General features: G+C 31.8%; 1 protein-coding gene across 1 annotated transcript; it reads left to right on the top strand.

Annotated features, from left to right (window-relative positions):
• The first annotated feature begins 17,833 nt into the window (after positions 1-17,833).
• LOC106773360 (transcription factor MYB115-like) lies at positions 17,834-20,736 on the top strand. Its single transcript, XM_014660058.1, has 3 exons — positions 17,834-18,363; positions 18,644-18,770; positions 20,326-20,736. Exons 1-3 carry the CDS (start codon positions 17,834-17,836, stop codon positions 20,734-20,736), a joined length of 1,068 nt encoding a protein of 355 aa, XP_014515544.1.
• Positions 20,737-25,989: the final 5,253 nt, after the last annotated feature.

The following is a 25,989-nucleotide window of genomic DNA, read 5'->3' as shown; positions in this document are numbered from 1 at the left end:
GGTGTCTCTTTCTAACCCTAAAAGCATGATCTCCCACCTTTTCTCTCATTAGACAAAAATAAAGCCTTCTAATAAGGAGTGGAGAAGTGTCCACAAATCCTTGTTAAGACAAAATTGTCTATGCGCATAAACGATTTCATGTTTTGAAGTTAATCAAATAACATTAAAATGGAATAATAATTAGAAAATAACTTAGGGTGAAAACACAAGACTTAGAGCTTGAACCCCAAACATACATAACCTAAAGCCTGAACCCTATACCTAGAAAAATATAAGGAAAACACTTAGGTCATAGGAAATTGAAAAACTTCTAGGTTAAAACACCTTAACGCATGGCTAAAAGTTGTTATGCCTAAAGCGTATAAGAGAGATTGAGTTAAACGCTCAATGCTTATAATACCTGGAATAGGTACTCAACTTCCCTCGAAGGCAAAGTAAGTCAAGACAATGTCTCTGAAAAAACATATTAAAGGACATAATTATTAAAATATGAAAAAAAGCTTAAGCAAGTTAAACACTACCTGTCTAAAAAGAGACAAAAGCTAAAGAAGCGTTTACTCCCCTAAACGATGCCATGAGCTTAACAAGTACCTCATCTTATGATGAAGTATATATCTACGCTTGGTATCCTTAGAGAAAAGAACTTAATTGTAAAATGCTACCTAAGAGTAGAAAATCAAAAAACACTTTATTGTTCTGAGCAAGCATTAAATGACATTAAATGTTCAACGTTCAAAAACAACAAAAGTGATAAGAAAAGACATATTTGTTGCATGCACAATTTACTCTAATGTTGCAGATAAGTTATCCTACACGCATCCATAGTGTTACAGATCAAATATCAAAAAGTAGACGTTAAAGACAAAGGAGATATTCACATAATGTTCCTCACTTGAAGCAAAGTCTAAAAAGATTGTACAACTTATTTCAAGCAAAGGACTAGAAAAGCATGTTTGTTCTGACAAGTTGACTTACCCAACGACTTTTGTGCAAAGAAGAAAGAGAAAGCATGACATTTTAAAAAAAAAAAATATCATGACACCTTTATTGTTATGTACAAAGATAATGATAAAAATGTTACTAATGCATATGATGCATGAAGATGCATGTGACAAATAACGTTGATGAGAGTTAAAGGACCACATACTTTCCTCCTTTGTGTTTTAAGGTAGGTTCAATGTTTTAAGGTTTAGGCATTGTATATGCAATCTCATAGGGATGGTTTCCTAAACCTAAAATCAAGACCACCAGAGTTATGATCCTTTTCACAACACTTTCCACACCGGTTGAGGTGCAACTAGATGCGAAACTATAGGTGAAGAGAACATACTCTAGTTGGAGTTCTCACAATAGCTGACAAGGTGTACTGAATGTTCTAAATTGACTAAAGATAAGGTTAATTTAAAGTATGTATGAATATAAATCTCATCTCACAAACTGATTATATGAGATTAAGTTAGACTTATATTCTCTTCTTAACTGATAATCATTTTAATTTAAAAATAATATCTTCAGTTACTTTTAAATGCACCACTTGTCACACCCATTAGATCTCTAAAATGGTGACATTCTATATGTTCGTTCTTATGTGTGGTTATTGAATATTCAAAATTGAAGATATTTCCATTTGTGACTACATCTCAGTGAAGGTATAGCCTGGTCATGCAAGTGGGATGTGACCATTCTGTTCACTTAAAAGCAAATCAAAGTTTCTTCTTCTAGCTAGGATGGATAATATGTTTATATACTTTGAATAAAAAAGAAATCCAACAACTTTCTATGGATGGTGCTTGCGCAATTTAAGCTGGAAAGGTTAGTCAATGTGGAAAAGGGTGCATACATATGCACTCATCATAGGAGACAAACCATAAAACACATACCACAGAGAGGCAAGGCAATGCAGAGCAGAATGATTGGGTTGACAGGTGAGTGATGCAAGACCATCATGATTGAGGCATGTCTATGAAATCCATTTAACCACCACTTTCTTTGCCTTTACGTGCATGCTTCTGCTTTCCCTGAACGAGGGTCCTCTTGTCCCCACATGCAAAGTATATTGCTAATCATATTCTGATATTCACATTCATTTCACAAGAATTTACACTCACCAACACGAAATACTGTGCTATAACAATCATCCCTCAGCACGTGGGACTGTAGAGTGGATTGTTTAAACCTTCTTTAATATCGTATTCTGCTTTTTTTTCTAATCAATTACAAGTTTGGTTCATTGCTCTAGCTGCTAGCGATGGTGTCGCGTCATGCGCTCTCAAGTCTGTCTATTGTGTTGTGATTCTTATAATCATGACCCTTTTCTCATCAATGGAAATGCTTTTAGTAGGAGAGAATAATTTTATGAATTTATCACTAGTGAATGTAAAAGTGTAACAACTAAAGTTACAGAAAAATTATCGGTAAATTATGTAAAAAGTGACGGGAAACAAAATTGCTTTTTGTTCGTGGTATTTAAAAATGTGTAATACAAAATTTTGAAATTTCGTTCTTTCAATATTCACTATGGAATGACTGTATTTTAAAAATCGAAAAATAATTCCTAGAATTGAGTAAAAATATCCACACTTATAAAAATTAACAAATAAGTCAAACAAATATTTTAACAAATATTGGCCTCGGGTCATTATCCATGTTGTCACATTTCCCTCATGTATATTGTTTACTAGGCTTCAAATTTATCTTGGGATTTTTGTTCTTTTGACACTTGAATTATCATTCATTAGTTGGGAAGCATATATTCTCCTATTGATATAGGGTTATCATTCATTTCATACATGTAAAAACTTTGCTTGATTGACAACTTTTTAATCACAAGTTTCTTTTCTGTGTTCTTAGCAATTGTGTATACTGAATTTAAATATTATTACTAAATATATTGTTACTGTTGTTATAAAAATCACTACAAGAAATAAAAAAATATACATTATTTATCGATGAAAATTTAATAAAGAATATAATTTTGTCAATAATTTTAAATTACTATTAGATTGTAACGGTAGACTATCTAGCATCACCAATAAATATATTGTTGGTAAAATACATTAGCCATCAAAAAGTCCTTAATGAGTTCAGTCCATAAGGTTATAATTGGCAGTGTTTGGCAAGTTTCTTCGGTAACATTAGTATAAAAGAAACATTGATCGTAGCATGATAATTGATAAATATTGTTATCTTTAAAAAAAAAAAGGCAACACTTTGAAAATTCTTAAAATTCACAATTCAATTAGACAACAATGTTCACAAAAACACAAAAGACACTTTGTATTTTTATCAAATAGTGGTGTGCAACAAAAAATAACAAAGTATTTACAATTGTCAGGACTTTCATCCACATTATTCTCATGCATTCACAAATATCTCAATTCCAATTCCAAGTCAAAGTAAACCCACAAATATACTCAAATTTTATTCCTAGTGACTTTAAAGCTATGATAAGTCATCAAGATCCAATTACTAGGATCTTTATCAAGCAACAATTCATTAAGTTCAAGAGTCTTTAGATTACTAATGAATCATATTCGAATCCTTATATACAATCTCTATTAAGTATTTAAATTTAGTTCTAGATTCAAAAGAAATTTTTCAACACCTCAAGAACCGGCAATTAAGTCATGGGTTCTCTAATCACAACATGCATTAAGTATAGAAATCAAATACTAACATAGAGTTAGGAAAACATATATATTAACAACACAAAATAAATAAGAAAATTTTTTATTTCATTTAATCTCAAAAATAGATTTAGATATTCATGGTGGATAACTTAGGGTTTACAAATTAAAGAGATAGAAAAGAAAATAAAACATCATAGAGGAAACAAGTTTTCTCCTAAGATACTTGACAATTACTCTTAGGCTCCAATGACGCTTGATGAGTTCCCAAATGTTGAAAATTTTCAAACTTAAAAGTACATATTTAGGAATTTTTTTTGTTGGATTCTTAGTCTTTTACATTATAAGAAAATTATTTATTATAGATAGAATACTACTAATGGATATAAATTAGTCAAAAATTTGTTATTACCAACAGAAATATTGTCAATAAGTTTGTGTTAGAAATTGTTGACTAAATATCCTTTGATAATGTATGTTGGTAAAGTTTTTTGATGTATCTGAGTCGATAAATTTTACGGGTAATCACTTTGTTACCTATGGATAGTATTTGTTTATAAGAAACTAGATGAAATAACTTAACACTTTAGATTCTGATATATGAAAATGCCTTGATTCGAGGTCAAGGAGCCTCCTGTATCAGAATAGAGAGAGGTAATATAAAAAAGGGGAAAACTCTTCTCCCTTCAATTTCATTACTCAGGCATATATATATATATAAGAGATATGAAAATAACAAACTCTCAACCGACCCACTAACAAACTGACAGCTCATAACAAAATATTCCCTCTCCCAAACAGCCCCGCTCTTCACAATTTATAATCAACTAAATATTTAGGTATTCTACGGGTTCTTGCTGATATATTTGAGTTAGATTGCTCGTTGGGCTTGATGGTATTATTGTAATCTTCTTGTGGGATTGAATTGCTATCATTACTACCCCCTGGGAGAATCACCTTGCCCTCAAGGTGATATGTCTCACGTAACTCATTCCAAATTTCCCAAGTGGTATCCTCTGGAGATAATCCCATCCATTGTACCAAAACCAATTCTGTTGGGGGTGATGTAGAGTTGTCCCATTTGGAGTCCAGTATAGGCATAGGACTGATCAATGGATTGTTTCCATGTGTGGCAATCGGTAGATCAGCTTGTTGAAGAGGAAGGGGGCCATGATGAGCCTTGAGCACAGAGCAATGAAAAACTGGATGGACTTTGGAAGTTGAAGGCAGCTCTAGTCGGTATGCGACAGGACCTATCCGCTCCAATATGCGAAATGGGCCATAGAAGCGCTTACCCAGTTTTTGATAAGCGGTTCCCCTTACAGAATTTTGTCGGTATGGTCGAAGGCGAACATACACCCAATCATCCACCTGATATTCAACCAAACGTCTCTTGTTATCAGCAATTATCTTCATTTGATCTAGCACCTTTTGAAGCTTCCTTCAAAGAGCATCTATCATGTCTTGGCGACTTGATAATAAAGAATCCACCGCTTCAATAGAAGAAGTGCCAGCTAAGTAGTGCGGAATGGAGGGAGGTTCCTTCCCATATGTGACCTGAAAAGGAGACATCCCGGTAGCATAATGAATAGTAATGTTGTAACATCATTCAGCAACCCCTAAGTATTTTCCCTATTCTGTAGGTTTGTTGTGCACCATGGAACAAAGATATTGCTCAAGGATTCTGTTGAGAACTTCTGTTTGTCCGTTAGTTTCTGGATGGAAGGATGTACTCATCCGAAGTTTGGTGCCACACAACCTGACTAATGAAAACGGGATCCCGATCAGAAACCAGACTACGGGGAAACCCGTGATGCTTACAAACCATGTCCAAGAAGAGTTGAGCAACCTTGAATGAAGTGAACTGAGTGGGTAATATGCCAAAATGAGCACCTTTGGAGAAACGATCAACCACCACTAAAATGACTGTATTTCCTTGAAAGAGCGGTAAACCTGTAATGAAGTCTAATGACAAATCAACCCACGACTCCAAGGGAATAGATAAAGGCTGAAGTAGGCCAACGGGTCTCTTGGTTTCATATTTGGTCTGCAGACAGGTTGCACATTGAGCCACAAACTTCTGGACACTGTCACGCATGCCCTACCAATAAAAATTTTGTTGGAGTTGAGATAAAGTCTTTGCAATGCTTGTGTGACCACTTAATGGTGTCGTGTGAAATTCTTCCAGCAACAGTGGAATGAAAGGATTTTCACGATTAATTCAAATCTTTCCTTTATACATCAACAATTCTTGGTGGATACTATAGTTCTCATGACCCTCAGGATCCATTTGTACTGCCTTGAATAATTGAGCAAATTCTGAACTCGTGTGTAGAGCTTTGCGAAGCTCCTCTAGAAACACAAAACGAGGCATGGATAGAATTAAAAACTGGCTGTTACCCAGGTCTTGGGATCGTGAGAGGGCATCAGCCACGACATTTGTTTTTCCTGCTTNATACTGAATGGAATAATCAAATCCTAGCAACTTTGACAAGTAAACTTGTTGCTCAGGAGTTTGAATAATTTGACATTAACTCCTTGAGGCTGCGTTGATCTGTGAGGATTGTGAAAGAGTGTCCAAGAAGATATTGTCGCCACTTCTTGACAGCAGAAGTGATTGTGTGAAGTTCACACACATATGTTGAAGACCGCATGAGTTTGGGGCAAAATGTTTTATTGTGAAATGCTATAGGATGTCCTTCCTGCATAAGAACTGCACCCATGGCCACACCTGATGCGTCTGTCTCCAAAACAAAGGGCAAGTCAAAATTTGGGAGGACTAAAACTGGTGCCTCTGTCATGGCCTTCTTCAAAGTATCAAAGGCAGTTTGAGCTTCTGTGGACCACCTAAATGCNTCTTTCTTGAGGAGAGTCGTAAGGGGTGAGGNGATAANAGCATATCCCTTTATGAATCGCCTATAAAATCCTGTTAAACCCAAGAAACCACGAAGAGCTTTAATAGTGGTTGGTGTTGGCCAATCCACCATTGCCTGGATTTTTGAATGTTCAGGTGCAACTCCCGCAGAAGAAACTACATGCCCTAGATACTCCAACTGTGTTTGGACAAACAAGCATTTAAAACCCCTTAGAAAAAACTCCCCCTGTAACAATAGTAGGAATGTTTGTTCTAAGTGGTGAAGGTGGTCTTCCAATGAACAACTATAAACCGAGATATTGTAAAAAAAAACGATCACAAATTTTCGCATAAACGGTTTTAACAATTCGTTCATTACGGCTTGAGAGGTAGAAGGAGCAATGCAAAGCCCGAATAGCATGACTGTGTACTCATAGTGTCCATGATGAGTTCGAAATGCAGTCTTTTGAATGTCTGCAGCATTCATTCGGATCTGATGATAGCTTGGCGTAAATCCAATTTTGAAAACCAAGAAGCTCCACCCAACTCATCTAACAGTTCATCAATAATTGGGATCGGAAGAAAAAGCAGTACCGGAGAAGAAAAAGGGCTATGGCTTGGCTGAATCATACCATTGGTTAACATTTCCTCTACCTGTTTCTCTATTTCAGCCTTCTGAAAATGAGGGTATCTGTAGGGCCGCACAAAGACTGGGGCAGAATTGTGGAGGAGGTGGATTTTGTGATCATTATGGCGTGACGGTGGAAGTGAGGGAGGTTTCTGAAAAAGCTTACGGTATTTGTGTAAGAGGGCAGAGATGTCAGTAATGGGATGAGTAAGGATATTTGGTTGAGATTGTGAAGGTGTACTAGGAAGTATTCTGATGTGGAAGAAACCTGCTGCGCCATGTGTTTGTAGTATGTGTTTGACTTGGTGGGCTGAAATGTCATTGGGCTTGTGGGGGGCATTGGCGGTGAATTCAACCAATTTCCCATCTTTTACAAATTTCATAGTGAGTTGAGAATAATCAGTGCAGATTGGGCCTAATTCCTTTAGCCATTGGATACCGAGAACAACATTCGCACCACTAATAGGAAGAACGTGAAGGTCCATTGCAAACATATGGTTCTGGATCATCAGATTGACTTTTGGACATATACTATGGCATTCCAGTTCACTTCCATTGCCGACCATGACCCTCAATATGTTGGTGGGTTGGGTTGCCAAATTCAAGAATTTCATAACTCTTTCCTGAATAAAGTTATGGGTACTTCCCCCATCAATTAAAATAGTGATGGGCTGTTTTTCAATGTGGCCCACCATTCTTAGTGCTTCTGGGGCAGGTAAACCAGTTAGAGCATTAAAGCTGATTTGGGCTTCATTGTGGGTCAGACTTCTTTCTTCTGAAAGAAGGGAATTAGGGTCCACCCCAAGGGCCGATGACTCCCCCTTTATGTCGTCATCCTCATCTATGGCAACCAATAAAAAGAAACGACCCCTACACTTGTGCCCGGGGCTGAATTTTTCATCACAATTGTAGCACAGTCCTTTCTCACGACGATTCAACATCTCCTCATGACTCAATTTCTTATAATGTGTTTTAGGCAGGTTGGGTAGTGTTGCCGACGATCTTGACGGTGGGGTAGGTAACAATGGAGGACCAAGAGAAGGCATAATAGGGGACCGTTGACGCAAATTTCGGCGTTGGTCGTTAAGCTTATCCTCCTATAATTTGGCCAAAGATGCCGCCTGTGTCAACGATTGCGGTTGCAACGCTTGAACCTCGCAGCGTATATCCGAGTTTAACCCAGAAATAAAATTGCTCAGTAGAAAAGTGGCAAGGAGACCAACAATACGATTAGCAAGTCGTTCAAATTCATTCAGGTAGTCTTGAACCGTACCTTTTTGTGTTAATTTGAAGAGAGATCCGCGTGGGTCGTCATAATACGAAGGTGTGAAACGAACCTCCAACGCTTGAAGAAACTCATGCCAGGAAGGAAGTATGTTATTCCGATGCAACCACTGAAACCAGCTAAGGGCTGGTCCATCCATGTAGAAAGAAGCTATTTGAAGCCGATCAGCCTTTGGTGTCTGATGATACTCGAAGAACTGGGAGATCTTAAAGATCCAGCCCATGGGATCCGTTCCATCAAACTGGGGAACGTCTAATTTCAGAAAGGGTAAACAACGATCTTTGGTTTTTGGAGAGAGAGGGTCACGTAAGGTAAGTTGGGATGCAATGGCATCCAAACGGTTGGTGATTTCGTTTTGGTTGACGGTGAGTTTCAGGATGGCTTCTTCCAAATTGGTGATAGATTTGGAACGGGTATTATGGTCTGTTAATGTAACATCCCAATAAATATATAACAGAAGCTATAATTTATTTTAGGAGTTATCATGAATCATAAGTGAGAACAGTGATGAATAAGCATAGGTGGATGAAAGAGGTAGGAAATATCATTAAAACTTAAAGTTGTACAACAGTCAGATTGGGATACAGCATTTACAAAATAGACCGAATGGTCTTAGATAAAGTTCATTGACCTAACGGCCAACATCAAAAGAAACTAAAATAAAAGAAACTATCCTAAGGACCGGATGGTCCTGCATAACTCTCAGGCACGGCCTCCACGAGTTGCTCGGCCTGCACGGCATCCTCCAGAGTAGCCTCCAAGGTATCCTCCAAGATGCCCTCTGCTCACACCCAAAAGGATGATCATTGCATTGAAGGGAATAACCGAACGACAACATACACAAGGACATGACAGATAAGGGTAATCTTATGTAAATTTAATTAATCATTTCATCGTACAAATAAACACACAAACTTAACCAGTCAACATTTTATTCATACAATCACTGGTACAGGCATCCTAAGTTCATTCATCTATGATCGACTACTAAGACAGTGTCCGGACGGTATGAACCACGTAGCCCGACGTCCCTAGCACCCGGTGTGGTGTAGTAGCTGCCTTTACTTATCAGCTGCCACCCGAGGTTAGTCCTCAAACGGTCATCTATTCGTATGACCGCGGACCTCCTGCCATTCCCACACATGAGTAACCTTTCTCTACATGAGAAAACGTCATCACGGAATATCAGGATCAGGACGACAACCAGAGTCTGACCATGTTCATACCTTACCAACCATCACCACTTCAAGAGATATTCCTCCATTGGAATTCTCTTACTCAATCAAACTCAATCAATTTCACACCATTACTTCCGATGTAATAAAACCAAGTTAAAGACATGACCGAATGGTCTGGCTCTTAAAGGAAGATTAATTATCCAAGAAAACTCTAGTGCATGACCGAATGATCTAACACAGAAGAGAACGAAGTGTCAAGAAAATTCAATAAGAGACCGAATGTTCTATCATAAAGAAAATCGAGTATCAAGCAAGACCAGGAAATTCAAAGACAACTGATTTATGAAAAGAACTAAACGCTTAATAACTGAATACAATTTACAAGACCGAGTACTATATAAATCAGATCGAATGTTTGTGAAATAACAAAGTTCTCTTCGATAGACCGAGTGTCAGTACAAGACCGAACACTCTTTGGAAAATAAGTAACAGTATGAGACCAGGCACCTTTACAATTACATAATTTTATAAGCCGAGTACTTTAAAGATTAGGTGTTGGTGTAAGACCGAGTACTAAAATAACCGAAGGCTGGTTTATGANNGAGCACTTCAAAACCGAGCACTTGGTGTAAGACCGAGTACTACTAAATCATAGTGAATACTAATTTATACTAAGCATTTAATAAGACTGTGCACTAGATTTATGACCAAACGCTTCACATGACCGAACATTCTTTAGGTAAGTAATAATAAAATATTATGAAACCAAATGCTTCATAGGTTAAGTGTCAGTCTAAGACCGAACACTTGTAAAGCCGAACGGTTTAAAGGGGAGGACCGAATGGTCCTAATGACCTTCGACCACAGATTCATGTTTTCTCTAAGTTTCATACTTCATACCAAGTACAGAATTAAAAACTCATACATATCATACAATTCATACAGCAGCATATCATATTTTATCATACCATTTAAATCATACCATCATACAATCTAAATCATACAAAGAAATTATAATTAAATATTATAAGCTTCCCTTACCTCTAATCTAGTTAAACTCCTAAGGTAAGTGGACGGCAACAATCTCTTCAAGGTTTCCAAAGCTCTAGTGTTAAATACCAAAGTGGGTTCAAAGAAAATGGTTTAACAGTTACATGCAAGCCTTAAGGGTGCATGCATGCAAGAAGACAAAGAGGTTTCAAGGATCATGACACTTACCAGTCCCGAACGGAAATTTGCTTGGTGCAAGTTGAAGGTCTTGATGCCGGTAACAAGAATCCTGAATGGATACAAGTGATCGGAGAAGAGATGAAGGTTAGAAATTTAGAGAGAAGATTGGGAAGTTTGGAGAGAAGGAGGAGAATTTTGAGTTTTCAGAGAGTTGGAGCTTTGAGGAAGAAGAAGGTTTGTATGAGAAAAGTGGCGTCAGGTTTCAATCTCACCTTAAATACTGCCTCCACTTAGAACGTCCGTACCACTCCTAGCTTGCCACCTGACTTCCACTTCCTGGAAGTTCACAGTTCTTCAGCTGCTACACGGATCACGGAGAAAGGGAATTAAATATTTGGCAGAATTGGTCTCCCAATCACCAAGGAAGAGGGGACGGCTTGACAAATGTACCCCACTAAGGAGGGGTATTAAATGGGGTGTGACAGTCATGTTCGCGTCTCTCAATGAAAGCACCAAATTGATATATGAAAATGCCTTGATTCGAGGTCAAGGAGCCTCCTGTATCAGAATAGAGAGAGGAAATATAGAAAAGAGGAAAACTCTTCTCCCTTCAATTTCATTACTTAGGCATATATATAAAAGAGATATGAAAATAATAAACTCTCAATAGATCCACTAACAAACTGACAGCTCATAACAAAATATTTCCTCTCCCAAACAGTCCAACTATTCACAATTTATAATCAACTAAATATTTAGGTATTCTACGGGTTCTTGCTGATATATTTGAGTTAGATTATTCGTTGGGCTTGATGGTATTATTGTAATCTTCTTGTGGGCTTGAATTGCTATCAGATTCCCTCCTCCCCATTTCACCTTTTCTCCCAAAATGCTCCCTAACGAACCGAATCAAAAAATCACCGAAGGGCAAATCCAACCCGCGTTGCACTCCGATGGACTCTTCGTGAGGAGTCTGAGACACCACCGCTGCCTATCATGACGCTGATAGAAAAGCATTGTAAGAGAAACACTCAATGGAATTGTTTTCTCTTCTTTTTATAATCCAATTCTCCTTATTGATGTTATTGTTTGTGCTGAAAGGGAAGCCTTTTCTTTGGGCAACATAAATAAAATAAAAAAGGCAATTGTAGCATTGAGTGAGGCGTCTTCATGAGTTGTGGTAGGCTTGGCACCAAGGGAGGCAGCAACATTTGTTATTACTTTGGCCATCGAAGGACCCTGTAGCTTTTGGTTCTCCAGTGGTCCTCGAGGTAAGCGGTGATTTGCTAAAACTAAAATAGGTCTCAGTCAACAATGGGGTGATGAATTAATGCTATGTGATGACTAACTACCATGTAAATCAACTTGAAAAAAAAATATAGAAATATGATCTAACTCTAAATCTTCCTAAAATAGTGTAAAAATGCAAGGAAGCAAGCTGTTTGATTATATGTCTCAATGAAAATCTAATAAGAACAAGGTGTTTGACAAAATGCTAAAAAAATGTAAAATAAGGTACTGCAAACAATGTAAACATGTTTGAACTTATACATGAACGCAAATGGAATGTTTAGCAACATCTAAAAGCAAAACCAGTAAAAACATTCTTAAAACCAGATTTGACAGTCCTTAAGAATCATAACAAGTGTGCAGAAAATGGAAAATGATTTTCTATGAGATGCAATGCATGAATTCATATTCTAATTATTAAAACAAGTTTAAAACAACTTTAATTTCATATAGGAACTATGAATTTAACAAAAGAGTCTAAAAAAAATCCCCAAATTTAGGAAACTGAAAACTTAATTCTATGAGACTAGTATAAACTGGAAATCAAACTTGAAAACTATAAATGAATGATTAAACATGTTTTAATGAGTATGGAAATGATGTAACAATAATTACAACTTGAATTAGAAAACAGAATAAAAAATTCACCACCTAAACCTAAATTTCTACACTTAACAGAATTAACTAAACTAACTACCAAAGCATGAAAACTGGGAAACAAAATTTAAAACTAAAATTTAACAATCAAACTATGTTCCTTAGAAGTCAGAACGAAGTAATAACTAGAATGAACTAAGCAGTTGAAATATGAAATACGAAATAAAATGCAGATGCAGAAAGTAAAAGTAAATATCATAGCAGGAAAAGCAATTTAAAAACATTTTAATTGGTCAAAATGAAAAATAAAGCATGTAAAAGTAACTTGAAATTGAATCTAACATCAGAAAAATGAAAGTGAAGTACAATGCATGCATGACAAAATGTGAAATCGATGAAGGTGCAGTAAAATGTAAATTGTAAATGTTTTAATAGGTTAATTTTAAAGAGTTTGAATAACAGTAAATTCAATTTGGAAAGTGCAATAGGAGAATGTAAAAGAAGTAGAAGAATTAAAATTAAATGTTGGAAAGAAAAATTGCAGTGAATGAGAATTCAATTACAGAGAAATGTTGCACTGATCAGCCAAAGATGAGCGTGTTGAGAATGTGTCTTCAATCGGCAGAGATAAGAAAGAAAAGAGAAATGATTGTTCGAGCTCTGTGAAAGCGTGGAGAGAATATGGGGATGTTGCGCGTTGTGAATCAAACAGGTAAAACTAACTGCCAACAAAGGTAAAACTTAATTAAAATATTGACTCTACTCTTACTCTTACGTAACCTAAGCAGCATGTCTAACCTTCTCAGCTTCTATCCAAATGTATCTCTAACTGCCAGGTGCGTTTATGCAAAAAGAACGGTAGCTTTATGCAAAAAGAGATTATCTTTTTCCAAAATAATTATCTTTACTAAAATTAATTCTCAAAACAACTCAGTCCATTTAAAACCTAATTCATTCAGACTAAACTCCTTGTAAATCAGGTTGTACTTAATTTAATTTAATTATTTATTATTTTGTTTTTCAATATTATTATTATGTAACACCTTTTTTATTATATTGTAGATGGAAATTAATAAAGATGTTTCAAGATAATAAAATATTATGGATTTATTCATTCAAATCTAATCTTATATACGGAGAACTGACATAAAAATTATCAATATTAAAAACTTATTTGTTTGTTGGATTATATTCGGATTGTATGATACTTCTTTTATTTTGAATTGTCTTTCAAAGTTTAACATTATTTTAGAGTGAAATTTATTTAGATTTGAATTAAAAAAAAAATTGCAATTTTTACCTTATAATTAAGTGAGCTAGTAAACCAACCTGTTTAACCATCAACCCGTGATAGATCAGACCAGATTTGAAGTTTTTTAGCTTACTAATAACTGAGTCGAGTTGGATTGACTCATTAAGTAACTAATCTGTAATGAATGAGGCTTAATAGAACTAGATTATCTATTTTCATAACAATAACTAATTAAATGTTATATAAAATGAATAAAATCATTTTTTTTCTTAAAAAAGTTGATCTTATCTTATATATTTTCATTCATAATCCAAAATAAAAAATATTGTAATTATTAATTAAAGAAATATTTGAAAATTTTGAATATTTTTAAAATAAACCTCACAAGACTATTCTCATTTTTATTTATTTTTATTAACTATGTAAAATCAAGAATCACATAATTTTTAAAAAACTATTATTTAAGTAAAAATGTTGATGTTTCTTAATTTTGAAATTTATATATTTCTCTTTTTATATTTTTGAAGAAAGAGAGATATCCCTAAAATCAACGATCACATAATTTTTTTTTAAAAAAAAAATATTTAAGTAAAACTGATGATATTTTTTAATTATGATATATATATATATTTAATATTTTTGAAGAAAGAGAAATATAGCTAGTATTAGGATGATTATAGAGATATCAGAACCACAAGAGAGAGAAAAAAAATCATATTCTTGAATTGATTTTAAAAATGAAATACTAAGATAACGTGAACATCACATGAATATTTGTATTTTTATTTTAAAAACATTAGACGACACAGACGGACATACAGACGTCTAAAAAAAATGTGTATTTTTGAATAATTTTGAAAAAATAGAAAAGTAAAAAGCGGGACGACGCAAGGATCTTACACAAATACTCAAACCTTTATTTTAATTAAATTTAAAAAAAATAATAATTGTGAATAGCAGACAATGTGTGTGAGTGTACAAGTATCCTAGAGAGTACCCACAAAAAGAAATTTAATGAAAATAATGGTTTTATAAGATAGAATTTTTATTGTTTTTAAAAAGGTTTAAACCTCTTTTTATCCTTAAGTTATAAACGAATGTTCAATTTAGTCCCCGTTTTTAAAAATGTAAATCTTTAGTTCCTAAGTTATAGAAAATGTATCAAATGAGTCCTTTTTTTACTTGAAATATTGTTTTTGGTAACTACTACATCTTTAGATTGTTCTGATTTGTTTCTTAATAATAACAACACTTTAGATTGCTCTTTGTACTTTGACCATAAACATAAAAAAAAGACTCATTTGATACATTTTTTATAACTTAGGAACCAAAGATTTACATTCTTAAAAGCGGGGACTAAACTGAACATCCTCTCATAACTTAGGGACCAAAAAGAGGTTTAAACCTTTTTAAAAACTATGGACCTATATATGGGCTTTGTAGTTGGGGATTAGAACCAACCGTATTTGCAAGGATTAGGCTTGCTTTACCCACGGTGGGTGTGAACGTAGTTCGTTTTGTTGGGAGACATAAAGATTGACACGTGGCATCCTAGGATTGGTTAGATTTTTTTAGTGAATTTTGGGTTTGATTTTTTTAGTGAATTTTGGGTTTGATTTTTTTAGTGAAAATAAATAGATTAGGAAAGAAGTTCTTGAGGATGCTTTGATGTGTGGAATAAGATGCTTTGGAGGCTTCCTCATCATATGTTTATGATGAAGCAAAGCAACTTCAAGATTGAAGGATGGTCATTGCACCATGGTAGTAGTCTTACTTAGGAGAGATTTAAATATATATATCACTATGTAATATGATTAATGTATTTAATTTTTTATATTGTTTACTTAACGTCGTCTGAACTCATGCTTATATTAATAAATATTATATTTTTTTGGACAAGTTAGATGACTTACATGGATTAAAGGATACTAAAGAATTTATTATTTATTTTAAATTATGAAATTATTTTTTATTTTAACGTTAACAGAAAAGTTTTACATTCCTAATACTCAATTGAAAAGTTTTAAATTTTTTAAAATTCAATAGAGTAAAGAAAAACTCAATAGTAAGTTACTAAATTTATCTGAATTTGAAACTTAATTTAGCACACTTAGTTTCTGAACCGTTTATAATTAATGAATTTTTTAAATTTATTTTTCTTACTTAACATTGGTCCAACCAACAATATGATTAATGTATTTATTTATTTTTATATTACCTACTTAGTATGGACTTGACTCATACTTATATTCATAAAAAAATATTGGATAAGTTTCACACATAAATTTAATATATTTAATTATTTTTATCAGGATTAATAGAGGAGGTTAAAGAATATATTATTTATTTTAAATTAAAAATATTTTCTATTTTAATGTTACACATGATAATGTAAGTAACCTTTTCTTAATTTATATTTTATATTCTCTACGTTTACTTTTTATTGACATAGAATTGGTTTGATATATCTATTTCTACTCTTCTTTTTCTTAAAAAAATATAAAAAAATTATACTTTTAAGATTATTTTATCTTTACGTTATGTGTAAAATGAATGTAAAAATGTATCATACCATTATTTTTTATTATTATATATAAAAAAACATTTGTTAGTATAACTTGTACATGTAGAAGACTAAGACCAAAACTGAATATATTCATGTGTACTTACACAATAATATTATTATTACAAAAATTCGGAATACGTTTTGACCAAGAATAATAATACTATGATACACTTTTACATTCATTTAACATATAAAATAAGAATAAAATGGTTCTAAAAATATAATTTTTTGTAATTTTTAAGAAAAAAAATAAAAAATAAATAAATAATGCTCAAATAAATATAAAAAATTTAGGTGTATAAAAGAATTATTATTCAATAATCAATGCATTAATCCAACTTGGGACTGAGTAGGTAATAGTAAACCATTGTGTACCATGTTCTCCGCTTCACTAATTAAACAACATATAAGACTTGACGATTTCACTGTAATATTTTTTTGACAACATTTGAACATCAATCATACGTGTCATTGTGTGATTGGTCCAAATGACACAATGACACTACCATGAACCAATCACACAATGACACGTATGATGATGTTCAAATGTTGTCAAAAAATGTTGTCTAAATATCTTTATCCTTTTTTATTTTACTAAAGAACATTACTGGAAGGGGCAAAATCATCAAAACTATATAAATATAAAAGATAATACATTTCAATAAACCAAATTACTAATGAAAATTAATGAGGAGTTACAAAGTGATGATATATATTATATGGATAATGATATTTAGATAAGATTTTTTTGACAACATTTGAACACTGATTACGTGTCAATATGTGATTGGTCAAAAATTACTCCACAATAATGTTTATGATTATTATTATTATTATTGATTGTGGAGTAATTTTTGACCAATCACAGATTGACACGTAATCAATGTTCAAATGTTGTCAAAAAAATGTTGTCTANATATATATATATATATATATATATATATATATATATATAAAATAAATCCTAGATGATTATGTACCTGTATGGTCTTAACTAATTTGAATGTGACTTATTTTAATTTGTAAAAATAATTAATAAAACCTAGTTATTAGATAGAAACAAATTAAAATTATGGTTATCCTTCCATCTTAACAATGTGGTTTATAAATTAATGTTTATGATTCATTACTCTTGTCAAAATTTTAAAACAAGTTGAATAAAGTCACATTTTCTTGCCAACACAGCAAAGAGTGGAACACGAACAGACACAGTAACTTTGAATCACGACCGTAGAAAGCATACACATCAATTTATTCACCATACAATTCTAAGTCCAACACTACATATAACTGTAAGAATCCTCTACTATATCTGCATACATACATACAAGTTTCTCTCTTTCAGTCTCTGTTTCGTAACCCGCTGAATTGTTGTGAGCATTTTTACATGGAGTTCGATCCATGGAGTTCTAGTATATGTCCCATAATCCCCTACTTGAATCCACACGCTCAAACCATGTTCCCATCCCAAAGCTCCATTTTCATTCCTCCATCTCAACCTATCATGTTTAACCCTAACCATGTTTTCCACCATTTTCAAGACCACAACCCTCCGTTTCTGATGGACGGTTCCAACTCCATCGTAACCCCCATGTATGGGATACCAACCCCTTCTTTGGGTGATGGTTCTTTTGTTAACATTAACAGTCACCAGCCTGTGATGTTAGCACCAAAGAACAACAGCAAAATTGAAGAAGGCAAAATCATATGGGATTTTTCCCAGAAAACTATGGTTCATCCTTTTGAAACCTCTTCTCCCATGTCACCATCATCTCCTTTCTGTCTCTCTAATGAGTATGGATTGGGTATGAGTGAATTTCACAGCGACACTTATCGAAGGATGGTAGAGATGGAAAAGAATACCAACAATGCTACTCATAATATAATCAAAGGGCAGTGGACTCCCGAAGAAGACAGGTATATAAATATTAAATAACATCTGTTCTTCCAATCTTTTCTCATTTTCTTTTATTTTTCTCATTTTTTCATCATGAAAAATAGAATAATTAGTGCCATATTTTATTAATGAAAACTATTTATCTAGTGGTAATAATATAATGAAAATTATTAAATAATTTAAACAATTATATGTAAAACTTATCATTAACTTTTATTTTGTTTTTGACGTGTTTTTAATAAAAAGAAATTTGAAAAAATTATTAATGTTTAATTAAATCGAAATTTGTGGGTTTTGTAGTGCTCTTGTGGAGTTGGTGAATGAATTTGGAGCGAAGAAATGGTCAGAAATTGCAAAGTTGATGTGCGGCAGAGTTGGAAAGCAATGTCGAGAAAGATGGCACAATCATCTCCGGCCAAACATTAGGGTTTTTCTTCCTTCCATTCTTATCAATATATACATACAACTTTTGGTATTAATCATATTTATGAGATTCAAGTTTAAACTTATTAAACGAATAACACATAAATTTATGTAATAAATTATACATAAACAAGGTGCAGTTAATGATAATCGTTGTAAGAAAAAAAAATATTTACTTAATCAAAGCTGCATTTATATAATTTCTTAGTAATTTTTTTAAGAGAATTAATGATTTCTAATAAGTGTCTGTGTTCCGTACCATTTCAGTTTGTTTATAATTAATAAAGGATTTGTCCATCCTAAGACAAGGTACGGTTGATTCTTTTTAATTTAATTTTATAATATATATATATATATATATATATATATATATATATGTATAGAAATATAAGCAGGAGATAATATTTAACTGTGCCTTTTTTTAAAGTTTTATACTTATTTTTGATAAATAATCAATAAGTAAAGTAAATTCACGTGATCATTTTATTACTGAAACCAACAAAAAAAAAATACATGGCATTACATTCATTTAATTTCATGAATGTTTTCTGATTTATCACTTATTTTTCAAAATCAAATAGTTCTTTCTCTTTATACTTAACATAAAAATAATCCAACATCTTTTTTCGTCATTAAATGTTACTTAATTATTGATAAATTAGACATCATCCTTAAAAACATATTAATAAATACATTGACCTGAAATTTTATTAAATAAATTGAACATTTAATAAAAAAGAAAGTTAATAGGTATTTAATACCATCCATTTTATAATTTGAAATGTAAAATTTATTAAATCCATCCTACTTGCCACGCCCCCAATGATAAATTCTTTGAAATCGATATTTTATTATAGTTTGGAAATAAAATATTTTTGAGTGGTATTTTTTTTCTCTCTTAAATTGTATATTTTCTGGAGAGAAATGATGTTATGGAGTGAGAAAATTTCTGAATGTATTTTTTATTTATTGAAATTAAATAGCACATATTCTCAATATTGTTCTGCATCTGTGCCTTAAATTTGAAAAAAAAAAATACATATTTATGTTGTATATGTCGTTCGAGATTCATAGCTTTACAGACAGCCGCAAAGTATGGTTGTCCAATTTTGCTTATTTATAGTAGAGAAATGATATTTTCCTACATAATTTTTTATATTTATTTGATACTATTTTTATTATTTTTAAATTTATTTTTTTATGATTATAAAAATTTGTTCTCTTATAATCATTTTATCTTTATTAGGTATGTCAAATGAATATCAACGTAATGTTACTTTTACTCTATATAATACTCTATAAACTAATATTTTTTTTTTCTATCTTCAGTATTGGAAAAATTTCTTTTAACAATAGTTTTTTATCAACTTTTTGACAACGTATACGTGGCAGTTTGTGATTGGTCCGTTTTAAATATTTTTTAAACATAAATTTAAATAGACCAATAAAATAATGACACGTATTCCGTTGTAAAAAAGTGTTGTCAAAATATCATTGTCCCTTCAGTATTAGTAATATGGAGCATACAATCATCATTTTTTGGTGTATGAACTATGCAGAAGGAGTCATGGAACTTAGAGGAAGACATGATTCTGATAAAAGCCCACCAGGAATTTGGCAACAGGTGGTCAGAGATTGCTAAGAGGCTACCTGGAAGGACTGAAAATAGTATTAAGAATCATTGGAATGGAACAAAGAGACGGCAGAGTTGCAGGAGCTACAACGGGAATAAGAAAAACCCTTACGAAGGATCAATGCTCCGTGCTTACGTTAAAAGAGTCACTGCTACGGAAGAATCTACAAAAGTGTTAAAGAAACCCAGAAGCAAAAACAGTAAGAATGGGATAGCCACTTTGTTGAGGTTTGATCCATCTACAAACGATATGTTTTTTATCAGCAACTACGCGCCATTGCAAGTTAAAAGTAATAATGTTGGAAAGAATGCAATCACCAGGGGAATGAAATACTGATACATTGCTTAATTATGTAAGACACATTGCTTAACTCCTTCTATTAATTATGTTGTGTTTTCTTAGACATTAGTTATGTGATATTTAGGCAGGAATGTCATTTTATGCTATTATCTATCTTCCGGATTTTGAGTTTGTTACCTGAATTTAGTTCTCAGTGGGTAAGTTTTTAAATGTACTTTGACTTTATAAATTGTATTGTTTTTAAGTATAAAATTGAAGATACATACGTATTTTAGAAAAGGAAGGCATATTAAACATTTTCGCGAAAATATTACTGTTTATAGAAAAAAATAACACGTTGATATTATATTGTCCACTATCTCACAAAAATTCCATACATATCATTAAATTTCATTCCTCATATTTTAAATTTTTTAAAAATAAATTAAGATAAGAGGTAATCTTCTACTCAAACATAAAATAACAATAAATATATATATATATATATATATATATATATATATATATATATTATAAAAATATTTAATTTTATCAATAGATATTGGTTGTTAGTAAAATCTGTTTATAATTCATTAGCAAAACCTGTCTATAATTCACCAATGGATTACTAACAATGTAAATTTCGTCAATAATATATTCATTTATAAAATTTAAAAACAGATTTATAGAATTTATTAATAATTATTGACAATATATTAAATATTGGTAAATTGATATTAATGGATATTTTTGAATTGATATGCGACATTACTCACAGAAAAATTTGTCCGTAAGTTGAACTATTTAACATGTGTCTGGTAAAAAGAAAAAATTATCTATAGGATGAAACACTTTTATGTTTTGAAGTTTAATTAAATAATATTAAAACGGGTTAACAGTTAAGTAGAACTGGTGTACTATAGTTAATTTATACTAAATAAACTGCTTCACTTTTACTAAAAGTTGAGTATACTATTTTATGGTTCAATTTTTAAAAACTCATTTCAGTTTAATTATCTGGGAACTCTTTCTTCTTCTCTAGTTCTGTTCAAGAAAAAATTATTTAATAATAAAATATTAATAAAAAAAACTGTTCAGATAAAAAATTAATAATTAATTTTTTAAGACAAAATTTTTTTATCACATAAAATTTTAAAATATATATTAAAGAATTTGCCAGATGAAAATTAATTTATCTTAAATTTGGCAAATTGAAATTCATTAACCATATGATAATTCAGTTCTAATGTTGTGTATATAATATAAACCACTTCTCATTAAAAACTATTAAATATAAAAGATTGTTAAATACAAAACAATTTTTTTCTTCTTCTTTTAGTTGGATTTGACGAATGATTTTAAGTACATTTTACCGATAAATTCATTCACATATTTAGAAAATGAAACATTTATCCGATGAATTTACTCAGATTTTCAAAATAACAATGAATTTTATCCTAAATTCTAAAAACTTCATTTAGCACCAATTTATTTAAAAAAAATCAATTAGTAACGGACTGAATAAAAATTTTTACCAAAAATAATTGAAGTTTAAAATGAAAATTTTAACATATATTTTACCATAAATTCATTATTAACAAAAATATATATCAATAATAAATATTATAAATTATTAACAAAATTTATCAATTGACAAATACACTATTGATAAAAATATTTGTCACAATAAAATTTATAGTTTGTCGACAAATGATATTAATATATCTCTGACCGAAAAAGGTAATAAAAAATTTTAAATTCATTAATAAAATTTACTTTATTTATAATTGTGTAATTTTTTATAGTGAAAAAAAAAAAGTGTTTTTCAAAACCTGAAAAAGACACAACTATCATACTGAAAGACGTGAGTCTAATAAAGAACACAAACTATATTTTCTACATTCAAAAGTTTAACAAACACATGAAAAAAAAAATCAAGGCTTCAAAATAAAAAAGAAAGTATTGACAATGATAAAAAATACAACATATTAATTCTTACAAAGAAAGATAAAATAAGAAAGAAAAAAACTAATTATACCCCGTAACTAAAACACACTATGATATATCATGTAGAAATTCGACGCAGTTAACTGAAATATAGGATGAAAGAAAAATTAAAAAAAAAACGTTTGAAAAACTAGAATATATAAAACAAAAATAAATTGGATAAGACAAATCAAACACATTTTTAAGTTTTTTTATTTCCATCCCGGTGATTTTATTTTATTTTTTATCTTTAACAGGTTTTATTCATAAATATTTGTGAATAAAAAAAACACTTTATCATGTTCTATTTTTTCTGCAGTTTTTTGGTTTATGTCTTTGGAAAGAGTTTAATGTTGAGTTAATTGAACATGAACTATAGTTAATTGAATTGTACAGTCATAAACTAAAAATTAGTTAACTGAACTATATTGTACTGCGTATAATTTAACCAGAAAATAGTTCAGTTCAGTTACTCTGAACTATTTTTTTAGTTTAGTACAGTTTTTCTGAATTGATTTATAGTTAATTATAAATTTTTATAGTGCAGTTAAATGTTATGTATCTAAAAAGAAGAAAAAGCTAAAGAAGCGTTTACTTGACTAAACGGTACCATGAACTAAATAAGTACCTCATCTTTTGATGAAGTGTATATCTATAGTTGGTATCTTCAAAAGAAAAATGCTACATAACGATAGGAAATCAAAAAGACTTTGTTTTTCTGAGCAAACATTAAATGACATTAAATGTTCAACCTTCAAAAACAACGAAAGTGATAAGAAAAGTCATATCTGTTGCATGCACAATTTACTCTAATTTTGCATATAAGTTATTCTACACACATCCGCAGTGTTACAAATCAAATATCAAAATGTGGACGTTAAAGATAAAGGAGATATTCACAGAATGTTCCTCACTTGAGGCAAAGTTTAAAAAGATCATACAACCTAGTTCACGCAAATGATTGAAAAACATGTATGCTTTGACAAAGTTGACTTACATAATGGTTGCTATGAAAAGAAGAAAGTAGAGCTGTTAAAATGGGTCACAACCGCGGGCCAACCTGACTCACCACAGGTTCGGGCCGGGTTGGGTTTGAAAAAATTGTATTTTTTTTATGCGGGTCAGATTTCAACTCGGCTCATACGGGTTGAACCCGTGATGGGTTGGGTTTGCCCACCAACCCACCTACTTAATTTTATTTTATTAAAATTTAATTTTAATTTTATAAAAAAATATTTATTATTTTTTTTTGCATGAAAAAATTATTTAAGTTCTTTATTTTAAAAATTAATTAAACACCCATGTTGGGAGTTAAATTTGGGAGTGGAATTTGTTTAGATTTGAATTATAGAAAGTTTGTAATTTTTTTATTTAAAAAAATTGTAATTAAGTAAGCTAGTGAGTCAACCTGTTTACCCACCAACCCGTGGTGGGTCGGGACGGGTTCAAATTTTTGTAGCTCGCTAATAAATGAGCCGGGTTAGGTTAACTCAATAAGTGACCAACCCGTGGTGGGCCAGGTGGGGTCGGCCGAGTGGCCCATTTTAACAACTCTAGAAGAAAGAGAAAACACAAGTATCAAGGCTATATACTACAAACTCAGTCTAACAGACAAATATCAATGAAGCCTATAAATAGAAGATCTCTCAAGAAGAAAATCAAAAGGATAGCTTAAGAGAATATCTTAAGAAATAAAAGCTTACAACGAAATATCCATCCTGAAGAGAAAAAAAGAAAGAGTTCAAGAAAAAGAAGACATCTTAGCTAAAGAAAAAAGAAGAAAGAGAAAAAGAGAAAGAGATGCTCTCCAATATTTTATGCAACTAACATTAGACTAAAAATATATTTAGTACAATTAAAAATCACCTTTTAAGCCTCTTTATAATTTCCAAATCCGATAAAGTCAATCATAAAAAATCTTATTCAAATCATTAAGCATAATTATTCCACTAAAATTTTGAAACTAAATGTAAAATGTGACATAAATATGTACTCAATACCTATCTAGGTCCAAAACATCCTATTTTGACTCTTATGTACCCTACAAAGAAAACAATTTTCAATGGACATAACTTGTTCTGTTACTTAGCAGGTTATATTTGTTACTTGTTTTATTACCTAGGAATATTACCTTATCTAGTCATGTAGTAACAAAATTTTCTGTATGGAATTAAACAAATGCCACCTACATATTCAACAAAAATTCTAAATACGATGTTCAAATCCTTCTAAATCATCACAATCCACAACACTTGCCCAAGCTTCCATGATTTGATCTTACGACTCTCTTGTATGCACTAAAATTTACATTTTGCTTTTAAATTTTGCTTTTACACTTTCGTCAATGTGAAATTCGCATAGCATAATAGAAATTTTATAAAAAATAACCTTTGTTACATTTGGTAATGCAATATTATGATGAATACAAATTTAAGTCTTACTTTAACTTTTAAATTTACTTCTTAATTGGTTTTTATGCTTAAAAGATTATTTTAATTATAATTTATTAATTATAAATAGATGGTTTAAACTCCTTTTTGGTCCTCATATTTGTTGGTGAATCTCAAGTGGGTTCTCGTATTTTCAATTTTGAAAAATTGAGCTAATTTTGCCCTTTCCATTAAATGTTCTCAAATGGTGTTAACAGATGCTCAGCTGTACGTATTTTACAAGAATGTGTCATTGTGATTAAATTTAGTGAATGATGTGTTTTACAATCTCAATTCCACCTAACATTTAAAGGAGCCTTCGATCTATTGTTTCCCGCACGACAAACTCCACCAGATCTTCTCCTCCCTTCCCCTATGCGTCCTCCCTTGTCGCTGCTCCACCGACGCCACCACCAACAACCACCACAGTTCAACAAAACAGACACAAAATTAAACCCCAAAAACGTAAACTCACAAATTCAATTAAACCTAACAGTTTCAAGCTCACAAATTCGAACATAGAATCAAAATCCCAATTCAACTCCAACTTCCAAAAATGTGATAAAAAATCCTGCATAGAAAATCCAATGAACCATCCCAGAAATCCCAATTTCAAGACTGCAATACAATAACAGGAAATCCCAACAGAGCACAATAAAAAATCAGAGAAAAATGGAGGGGAAAGGAAGCTTGCGTTGCAAATCAAAATGAAGGGAAGTAGAACAATAACTGCCAACGCGCCCTTGCGCCATTGTCCCATCTCTGTTGCGTTTTCGTCGCGTCTCTGTCGAGCCTCTGTCGTGCCTCCGTCGCGCTTTCGTTGCACCTCCTCCACACCTTCGTCACCCCTCAATGATCTTGTTCGTAAGAAAGGGAGAAGAACTGTTGAATCGTG

This window comes from Vigna radiata, chromosome 9 (genome assembly GCF_000741045.1).
Source record: "Vigna radiata var. radiata cultivar VC1973A chromosome 9, Vradiata_ver6, whole genome shotgun sequence".
NCBI classification, from domain to species: Eukaryota; Viridiplantae; Streptophyta; class Magnoliopsida; order Fabales; family Fabaceae; genus Vigna; species Vigna radiata.
This window is presented reverse-complemented; position numbering and strand designations above follow the sequence as displayed.